Source organism: Mastomys coucha, unplaced genomic scaffold (assembly GCF_008632895.1).
Source record: "Mastomys coucha isolate ucsf_1 unplaced genomic scaffold, UCSF_Mcou_1 pScaffold8, whole genome shotgun sequence".
NCBI lineage: Eukaryota > Metazoa > Chordata > Mammalia > Rodentia > Muridae > Mastomys > Mastomys coucha.
This window is the reverse complement of record NW_022196914.1, coordinates 65,574,904-65,585,957: the sequence shown is the minus strand read 5'-3', so window position 1 is coordinate 65,585,957 and position 11,054 is coordinate 65,574,904. Positions and strand designations below refer to the sequence as shown.

The 11,054-nt window shown below is 39.6% G+C and overlaps 1 protein-coding gene and 1 long non-coding RNA gene across 5 annotated transcripts in view; one reads left to right on the top strand and one right to left on the bottom strand.

Annotated features, from left to right (window-relative positions):
* The window catches only part of LOC116083784, a 104,831-nt gene that overhangs the window by 64,148 nt on the left and 29,629 nt on the right, over positions 1–11,054 (bottom strand). The window lies entirely within an intron of this gene.
* Rnf180 (ring finger protein 180) overlaps positions 1–11,054 on the top strand; it is a 172,889-nt gene that overhangs the window by 134,403 nt on the left and 27,432 nt on the right. For all 4 annotated transcript variants that reach the window (XM_031360552.1, XM_031360553.1, XM_031360550.1 and 1 more), the window contains one exon: positions 3,307–3,432. In XM_031360552.1, the coding sequence (XP_031216412.1) occupies positions 3,307–3,432 (126 nt within the window). The remainder of the gene's footprint in view (positions 1–3,306; positions 3,433–11,054) is intronic.

Genomic DNA, 11,054 nt, shown 5'->3' with positions numbered 1-11,054 from the left:
CGTGCCCACCTGGCCAGAATCCCTCGTCCCGCGGAACAAGGGGCCCCCGCGAGAAACCCCGGTCCGTGACATGAGATGGCAACCCCATCCCTCCACTTGATGCCCCATCCTCTACTGGAGAAGGACTCTACAGGGTCCCTCTTCCCACTGTTCGGCATTTCATCTAAGGTCCCTCCTTCTGAATCCTAAGGGTCTCTCACCTTCCAGGTCTCTGGTACATTCTAGAGGGTCCCCCCATAGCCTACCTTCTGAGGTTGCCTGTTTCCATTCTTTCTGCTGACCTGTAAAATATATTTTTTTAAATGAAAAAAAGGGAGGCCTGTGCTCTCCAATTGATAGTAGCAGCTGAAAGTGCCACACAGGGTTCGGTCACTTCTCTCCTGTCTTCAAATTGTCCTTGATGTTTTTTTCAGGTTATTTTAAGAGATGTAATATTGGATGCTCCATTTGTTGTTGCCTATGCCTAGATTTTCAAGCTTAAATACCACTGATGTGGAACAATATATATCTATTGGAGAATAGCATCCTCAGATAAGGGTACTACTCGGGTTTATAGAAATGTAAGGTAAGGCTTAATACATTTAAATACTATTATAACCAAAAAGAACTTAAGGTCATTCCTCCCAGTGGCTACCAACTCTAGCTATGAATCAGAATCATTCAAGGGACTCGTTAGAGAGAACAGACTTACACCCCACTTACACACAGTGCTGACCCACACTATCTGGATGAACATGCCTTTTTAGCAAGTATCTTAGTGATTTTGACGCCCAGGCATTTTGAAAACATGAATCTAATACAATGTCCTTTAGACAGAATTAGATTTAATCAATCTCTATCCCTAAATACATCATCAAAGTACCAGGCACATAGCAGATCACAGAGTAAATTTCTGCTGGAGATTAGGTGGGAAGCAGATATAAAAAAGCAGCTTGCTGGCTGACAGAGAACCCCACAGTTAAAAAGCATTAAGCCCAGCTCTAACTTGGGCCAGCAGTAATTGCAGTAATGATTTCCTAATCTCTCTTGTCTACATATCTCTCTGTTCAAGTGTAGCAAATAAAATCATCCAAAATGATCAGTCTCACAGGATCATGCTATAGGCACGCAGGTGCATGTACAGCTTCAATTGCAATAAATCTTACAAATGGTAATAATTGTCACAATCATACTGTTCTTCATTTGTTTACCCTGAATGTTATATAAGTCTTCCACTACACTGATTTTTTTTTTAAAGCTCACTGTCTGTAAAGTTCCTTTAAGCCAGAAGTGGAATAGTGGGGTCCATTTAAATCCAACATAACTTAAACACTAGGCCAATATAGATGACAAAAATTTATTGTAATCAAGCTGCTACTGACCAATCAGAGCCACATAATGAACTTGAGAAGTGAACTGTGACCCCAAAGAGAAATTGCACAGCATATTTAAAAGATGAGACCACAAATCGAGGAGGAGCGGCATGGGCCATAGCATTGTCCAATCATATTTTGACATAAGGGGTTGAGCAACAGAATTTTTCACCAATCAGGATAGGAGTACGTTCCTAGGAACATGAACTTAGTTTGACTCTACCAGGAGGATGGAGAGGTTGTCCTTGAGATGTCTGGGCTCAAACACCTGTTTCCCTACAAGAGAAGCTGGTGAGCTGTTGGGAAGTCCCCAGCTCCCCTAGGGCTTGGGACCTTGATCTTAGCTTCTCACTATGGTTAAACTGAGTCTGAAAGTGAAGTGCTGGCATTTTGAATGGGTCTCTCTCATTTGTCTCAACAGTCACTTAGGTGCCATTACTGATTGTACTTTTTCCATCTCCTCCCAGAAAAATGGCTGGCTTTTGCATTTTAAAATCTTTTTTACCAGAGGTCAATTATATTTCCAAGTAAGTGTTCAAATAAGAGAAAGTGTGTTGATGTCTTTGTTTACTACATCAGCATTTTAGAACTTGGTAGACAACATTTTAGAACTTGGTAGAGGGGGTAATAATAAAAATTCTTGAGGTAACAACACTCCTCTGCTTAGTTTATGTTGTCTGTATCTTGGAATCTTCATTACCTTAGCACCTCGGTCTGTTTATGAGGACAATTAGAATGTTGTGTTATTTTCCCTAATGGTCAATACAATATCACCTATCAGATACTTGATTTATTGGAAAATTATACAAATTAAAATCATTAGTCCTGGAGGGTAATATTACAAGTCATTGATGATGTCTTTTATCCCCTTCATGAGTGTGAATGGCACAGAGGTGGTAAGATGATGATGATTCCTCTTCGCCAGGAAATAGTGATCTTGACTGAAGGGATGTTCATTGGCAGTGGACTGAGTGAACTGTTGGAAAACACATGTGTATCTCTGCAGAAAACAGCACAAGGATCCTCACCCTGAAAGCAGTTATGCATTTAAACACATAAAGGACAAAGAATATAGGAGCCATAACAAGCCCAACTTATATAAATATAAAGACTAAAACTTCCTTTATTCTAACTCATGTGCTTTAATTATTGACCCACAGGTATAGATTTAAGAATGGAGCTGGAGTTGACACTTTTATACACAGCCTTGTTAAATGTAAACTTGTGAATGAGTTTTACTTTTGCCTTTTTTGAGCATCAACCTAAGGCAGTGATAGGTCAAATGGAAACAATTGTATACAACTAGAATACGCTAAGGCTCACAAAGAGGTAGGAAAGAAAGCAAAGAGGTATCAGGTGAAACATTGGGGTTATTGCAGATGAAGATAAAGGCAGGAGGTTGATGGAGACACTGGATGTTTCTTGTATTGGCTGCCCTCTCTAGTACAAGCCGTACCAGGGAGAGCTGGTTGTAGAAGTTCTAGACTCTGACTAGGCCTGCCTGCCCTTGTGTGGCTCTGTGGCTCTCAGGCTGTCTACTGTTTGAAGGGAAGGCCATGCATAGCCTGTTTGGCCTGTGAATTCTTTTCTGCTGTCTATTTATTTCTGCTCTGTAGTGTGCAGCAGTCCTCTTGACAGCAGCCAGTCTGTGTGCACCAGCATCTCGTTATCCGGCATGGCGCCCATTGACAGCAGCCAGTCTGTGTGCACTGGCATGGCTTCCAATGCAGACCTTCCCTCAAAACAAGCATTCAATATGTAAGCAGAGTTTCAAAGCTGCTTCAAATAGGAATTTGGGTGACATATTTGGACTTTTTAAAATTAAATACATTTTTACATTTACAGACTTAAAGAGATCTGAGTTTATTATCAAAATTGTATGATTGTCAATCACATTCTTGCCATTTTATTCAAATTAATGATCAGAATGCTCTTTTCTTTCCCTTTACTTTAGAACTGAACAATGCTACAAAGACATTCTTTACTAAAGAATATTTGAAAATCAAACAAAGTTTTCAGAAATCCAGCTCTGCGAAATGGCCCTTGCCGAGCTGCAGGAAAGGGTTCCATCTCTTTGGAGGTAAGGAAAGCAGCCCAAAGACCAAAGCTGTTGGGTGGGCTTGTCCAAGCAAGGGCCACAGCGGGGGGTGGGGGCCTCCTGCTTAGAAATGCTGCTTGAGCCCAATTTCTACATTGGTCAATTTGGGGAATTTTGGTAATGGCATCTTGGCAAAAAGCTACAAGTTCATATGAAGAAAAGGAATAGTCTATATGAAAAATATAAAAATTGATATATACCTAATTATATGGACATGATAAAGATCAAAAAAGCTAATATGAAAGCACAGTATATACTATAGCTAATGGCACTATGTAAACAACTATCAAAATGTGAGGCAATCTCTGACCTCTACTTCAGTTTTGAGAATGTGTTACTGCATAGCCATACAATATAAACATGAAATATAATTTAGTCTTTTATAAAAGTATAATCTGACAGAACATGAATTACCATGCAGTTTTGATATCTATTGTTTGCATGTGTGCATGCACATATGTGGGTTGTGTGAGTTTATGGGGGGGGCATGTGTGTACACCTGTGTATGAAATGAACTCACGCCTATTTGTGGGCAGGTGGAGGTCACAGATCAATGGCAAGTGTCTTCCTTTATATCTCTCCACCCATTGTGGAGTTCAGTGAGTCTTGAATGTGCTGTTTTGGATGGTCTGGCTTGCCAGTGTACCCCTGGGAGCTACCTTCTCCCTCCTGACAGCACTGGAATATACTACTGTCCCTAGCCTTTACTTGAGTTCTGGGGATCAAAACTCAGTTCCCATGCTTTCACAGCAAGCATTACCCACTGAATCATCCCCCCAGGCCTCTACATACCACTTATAATGTCACGAGGCCTGATAGGGAATGTCCAGATATGAGAACCTTGTTCTTTGGGACCAGAGAGAGCTATATAAGGTCAAGTACATCTATCCAGCAATAACAGACCAGGACAGCTGCATGCAGAGATTGTATGGTTGAGGCAAAAAACAAATTGTATGCAAACTCTATTGGATTTGAAGTGAAGGTTTTAAGCAGCACCTGTAACCCTGCACTGGGCTGATGCTGCTGCTGCTGCTGAAGAAGAAGAAGAAGAAGAATTAAGATGAATAGAATGAAAAAGTAAGAAATGTTCATATCCAGTTGCTTCTACGGGTGGACAGTACAGCTCAGCCGCAGAGTTTGAGGTACACTGAGTGAGGATCAACTTTCTGTCCTGGCTTACAAGACAGCCCCATAAGGCTCCTCTGTAGATCACAATTTGTTTTTTCATGTTGGTGTCTCAGTTCCAAACATCCCCTGTCTCCCTCTGCATCTAGTGCACCTTGCTTTTCCTCAGTTTGTCAGACACTAGATGAATAAGCAGTTGATTTCCACCAAACTTAATAAATTTTTGTGAAGAAAGTTCAAAGTAGCTTTATTACATCACCCAGCTTAAGAACTGCATCACTGCCACCAGTTCAGCCAAGTTGTAGAAGAGCTGAGCGGCCAGGAGCCAACCAAGTACAGCAGCGAGCCAAGAGGAAAGAACCCAACTTTATGTCTCCAGGAGCATAAATAAGAGCCCAAAAGCATATGACATGCCCACTTATCTTTCCTCTGCAGAACAGTGTTGTGTCCAGGACAAGGCGGGACAGAGACAATATGCGGGTTGGCTTGCTGTTGAAAGAGCCCCAGGCAAGAGGTTCCAGCAGTTTATAAGTCCTGGGGTCAAACAGAAAGAGGAGTTGGGAGGGAAAATTTAGGTACTGAGATGTGTTAGAGGTAGAGTATCCTCAAACTAGGAAAGAAAGGAAGAAAGAAGGGAGGGAGATGGGGGAGGGAAGGAAGAAAGAAATGAATGAGGGAATGAATCACCATATCAGCATGAAAGCATGAGCAGCTGGGTCCTGGGACCAGCCTTCAGAGACTGTACTGCACCACTGTCACCAAGCCTGCCACACAAAGGGCTTCTGCAGAGAACCCAGCAAGTGAATTCTCTGTAATGGCCTATGATCAGACCTGAAAATCCCTGCATAGGATTTTTATCATGAACTGCACTTCTAAGCCACAGAGCTTCCCAAAGCACCTTCCTTACTCTCTTTCCTTGATCTTCTGCTATCCTGGAAGGGGGAGGGGAGGAGGTGGGGAGGCAGGGCTCTCACCTATGGGTCCTAGGAATCAAACCCAGGTCCTCATGCGTGGCTCATGGGTGCCTTCAGCTGCTGAGCCATCTCAGTGACTCATATTTATCATTTTTATGCCAGAATACATACATATTTAATACAAGTGTTATTTATGCTTCCTTTTTTACTTTTATATTGATAACAAATATGTATATTCTAAACTTGCTTTGTCACTCATTATATGGTTTCTGAAATTGATCCATTTCAGTAAAGAGCTTTGTTCCTGAACTGTGGCCAGTTCTGTGGCTATACCAAATGTACCCATCCTCTAGTGAAGGGACAGTAGAATGCCCAGAGTTTTGTCATTCTTTGTAGCACTGCTATAAATGCCTGCATTCTCCTGGATCATAAGAGCTCCTCTGGATTATGTGCTCAGAGCAGCTTGATGGTCACATGGAAGTACATCTACACTCAGTCACCTGTATCAATGTCCCTGTGTGGCCACCCTGGCTTGTCACCATCTCTGTCCACCACATTTACAATTTCCAGTCTTTTAGATTTTATTAGTCTGATAACCTATAAGGTAAATTCTCACTGGAAGCTGTGCAGTTTGTTTGTTTTTATTATTATTATTGAGTGTTTGGCCTGCATGTGTTGTCTTTACACTACAAGAGTGTCTGGTACTTGTGGAAGCCAGAAGAGAGACGTATATCCCGGGAAGTGAAGTTGCAAGCGGTTTTGAACCATCATTTAGTTGGCAAGAATGAAAGTCAGGTCATCTGCAAGTTCATCCAGCACTGCATCTGAGCATGTGTGCACTATTGCATTGCTGGCACTGTTAACCCAGGGCCTTGTACATGCTAGACAAACATTCTACCAGAGAGCTACATCCTCAGGCCTCACCTAAGTTTAAATTTGCATTATTATGATTGTCGATGAAGGCTGGATACAGCTTCATCCTCTTTCATATTGACCCTTGAGTTTCTTCTTAAGGTACTTATTTCCTTCTTGTTTGCTATTGGTTAGCTTTGCAATACTATCTGCTACTTTTTCCACTAATTGTGTTAATGGACACAATCTTAATCTAGCTTTGTGTTTTTCAGTTTATGGAATCTTTCAGTACATTATAATTCTTCAGTTTTGTCCTTACCTTTCTAGTTGTATACTGTTTTAAAAATTACTCTCTTTTCCCCAGATCATTAAGGTTTTTTTCCTTTAAATGTTTTAGTTTTTAAAGAACTATGAAATTTATAGTACTCTTTAATATGATCTTTTTTACAGATAAGAATCCAGTTTTTTATGAGTTTTGATAGCCTTCCTGCCCCCACTTTTTAAAAACAATTCATCACTTCTCCACTGATACGGAATATCATACACATTTCCATGTGTGGGGATTGATTTCTGGAGCTTGATTGGGATCCATGTGTCTGTCTCTGTGCCAATACTGTACTACCTCAAAACTAAAATTATTATGTCTTAATGTTCCCTCTTCCAAGTTGTGTTCTTTCAAGGGTATATAGGCTGTTTTTCATCTTTTGCTCATTCAAATGAACTTTAGAATTATCTTGTAAAGCTTCATGAAAAGCTTTGTTAGACTGGAGGAATAAGGTACTATTATTAAATATCTAAACTGTGCTTAGACTATGGTGGAGCACTAACCTACCATACAGAAGGTACTAGGTTCAGTCCCCAGTACTGTAGATAGATGGATAGAAGGATGGATGGATGGATGGATGGACAGACAGACGGACAGATAGGCAGGCAGACAATAGACACACAGACATATACATGCATGCATACATACATACTAATATCAACATAAATAAATTGGAGAGAATTGAAAGGCAAAAGCAATAACTTCCTACCCATTAATGCTATGGCCTATCTCTTCCTATACCCTTCCTGTAATCAGTTAGATGACTTCCTTCCTGAATATACACTTCTTTGGCTCCTCTATACTTGTCTATCATTGGTCTCTTCCCTGCTTTTGAGCCTCACATGCAGAAAATGGCCAAACTCCCCCCAGGCAATGCACCTCATCACTGCTAGGCCATACGCTCTCCTTTCCTTTGAACTTCCATCCTGCCTCATGTCCCCTCTGGTCACTCAGCAAGCCCATTGTACTGGGTTTATTTAGTATTTATTTTTTATTTATGTTCTTATATAAGGAATAGTACTTTCTTTTCATACACTTTTTTTTTTAAAGAAAGAAAGAAAGGTTGCTGTATTGCATGTTTCCCTGGATGTTCTGAGCCACCCTAGTGTGTTTCAAATGTATGACTCCTTGTTAGGCCTCTGTCAAAGTGTGCAGCTGCCAAGTTCTATCAGTGTGTTCACTCACTGGAATCTAACACTCCCAGCCTGCTACCACTAAAAACAACACTTCACTTCACAGAATATTTTAGCATAAACCATGAGAGTGTTTACTGAGGTATAGACTCAGGAGCAGCAGGCTGGATCACAGAGTTCAAACCTGCCTGTGCAAACAGTGTCGTCAGCCCTCCTGAATGGCCAGGATGATAGCTCTAGTTAGCATTTGGACGAGTCAGGGACTGTGACAAATGACAGCTGTTGGCAGATGACGGTGATGTTACTTTTGTTTCCATTTTATGATCACTAACAGTTTGAGATCTGTTAAAGTTTGCCTCGTCTTTTGGAGGACTCTTAAGACTCTTTAGCTTATCTTTCTAATCGGGCTGCTACTTCCCATGATTCTCCAGGGTTTCTTATGCTTTGTGTTCTACTCATTATCAATTTAAACATTCTTCATTGGGTAGACACTACAAATTTATTGTCACATTTTCTTATTACATAAAAAGATTGGGCATGTTACCTTTCAGTGTGAGAATTCTTCACTTTGATGTAATTAAATCCATAGTGTTTTACCATTTATGTTGTAGATTTTAATTTTAAAATTCTGGCCAGGCAGTAGTGGCACATGTCTTTAATCCCAGCACTTGGGAGGTGAAGGCAGGTAGATTTCTGAGTTCGAGGCCAGCCTGGACTACAGAGTGAGTTCCAAAACAGCTAGGGCTACAGAGAAACCCTGTCTCGAAAAAAAAAAAATCTTTCTCATTCCAAGAGCACAGAGATTCTCCCTTAGATATTTTTCTCTGTTTACTATATTTTTCTGTAGCTTTCACATTTAGACTTTCTTTTAGAGCCACCTCTTAGACTCTGTTTGCATGGGGTTCATATCTTCTTTTGAAGAGGTAATCCACTTTCCACTAATATTTATTTTACAGTATCATTGGGTTTAAGATTATATATAAACTGTTGTTTTATAAAAATATTGTTGAATATGAGATTTCTTCATACCTAACAACTTGAATAAATCTTCTAATTAAGTCATTGGACGCTTTCAATAAGACAATCCTATGGTTGTCTTTAATAGTAATAGAAGGAACATCTTGAAATCTCCTGCACTTACTTTTTTCTGTTTTCTTGCTAGACTTTCTGATCTGGTACTCCTGTCTGATCTTAAACAAAACAAACCAAAGAGAAAAAATAAATACACCTTCCATATTTTGTAGGGCCATGTTAAATATTTACCACAGAGTGTAAGTTTTGTGTTTGGAGCTTGCACCCCTTGCAAGGATCATTGTCATCTCTCCACTCTCCTGTTATGCTTATAACATTGTGTGGAGTTTTAACTCTGAGACTGTTTTGCACGCCTCATGAAACACACACATAGTTCTCCCTCCAAAGTCTCACAGTGCACAGTGCCCCCCTACTGGACTGCAGCTGGTTTCCTTGTGTGGATTCCTGCTCTGCACTGCGGATACATTTAGATGATCATTTTGCATACTGCTACATTTGGTCAACATTTCAGAATGTTACATTTGTCTTTCTAAGATTGTATCTTTTTACTAAGGAATGTGTTTTTTTCTATTTTCATGTTTATTACAATAAAATTGTTTCTATATTTTAATATATCTTATACTGTCTGGTAGCTATATATCTATAGCTAATACTGTCATTGAGTTCACATTATTTATAAATGCTTTACTGGCTCATTTAGATTATCACTTCTTACTGAGTTATCGCATCTTTATTTTGCCTCTTATTGCCTTTGGCTTAACTTTCCCCTGCTCCCATTGGACTTATTCTTCTTTTTGTCCTTTACTGAGATGATTCAGAGAGTGTTAACTTTTAACCTTTTTACAGTATTGTTTAAGGGCATAAATCTTCCTCTAGTGTCATTTTTACCCTTCATTCCAAATTACTTTCACCTGAAATCACATTTTCTACAAATCAGGTTCCTATTAGACAAGTTGGCTATCATTATATAGTTATATCACAAAACTCCACACCCTGTGCCACCTGTGCTGTGTTCAAAGGCTCCCTAAGAAGTTACACTCCAGCTTCGTTTCTTAATATGGTTTAGAAAGAAAGAGGTGGGGTAAGAAGAGGGAACTTGTGAGGGAGAATAAACATTACTACATGTAGATCTAAATATTAATGTTTCAGGTAGAAAATATAACAATGTTGCAAGTGTCCTAACCACAGTAACTCCCATCAACTATTCTGAATTCATGCAGCCATCAAATCAGCTCACAGTTTCCATCTTGACACATTACTTTGTAGCTTATGAAATGATATGTGCTGAGCAAGCCGACATCTTTTTAATAACTTTCTTCTCACAGACATGCACTTTGTGTATTTGTATATATAACTGATAATATTTCCCGAATAGAAATGCAAGTAGTCCAGTAAAGTGTAAAACAAAAGTTTGCTTTATCAAGTCCAGCTGCACTGACCAGCTGTCAGATTTCCCTGTGAGGCATCTTCCGTTTCTAGGCAGTAGTGTCCTTAATTATGTTCCACCTTAATAGTGTCCAACTAACAAGGTTTTCAGTCATGTTAAGCTAGTCCTCAAGAAACCACCCATATATGTGTGTGAGGGAGAGATATTCAAAATGATGCATATACTTCTGTGTAACATACACACATGTTTGGGCAAACAAAAACTATGTGAAAATTTGTGTTAAAATCTCCTCACCATGAAAAATACAAAGAAGTTCCATATTGAATTTTTTACTAACTATACTTAAGTGAAAGAATTTAAAAACAATAAGCTAAAGTTTAGGATCCCATGCCCTGATTTTGTTGGTCACAATAAAATGTGCATGTGAAACCCAGATGTCAGAGATATAGTATGACAGATATATCCATTTCTCAGGAAAGCTTGGAGAACTGTGTTATTTGGTGATTAGTTGTTGTGAAGGTGTTAGATTGCATCTACAAGAACAAACATGTCCAGGGTAAAGCAAAGAATGCACACACGGAAAAGATTGCTTGTCTGTAATAGAAAACAACAGCATATGTGCTTGGTCAAAAAGCATGAGTTTAAACATAGGCTAGAAATCACCTTCTCAGAAAGTTAGAGGGAAATCAGAGACTTGCAGTGTGTTTTGTCTTTTAACTGAAAGGTACAGTTGCCTTTACAGCTACTCTACACAGCAACAGCTTTATTCATAGGAACATTATGGAGAAAAACTTCTATGAATTCCAAAGTTCCTCTCCTCTCCTCTCCTCCCCTCC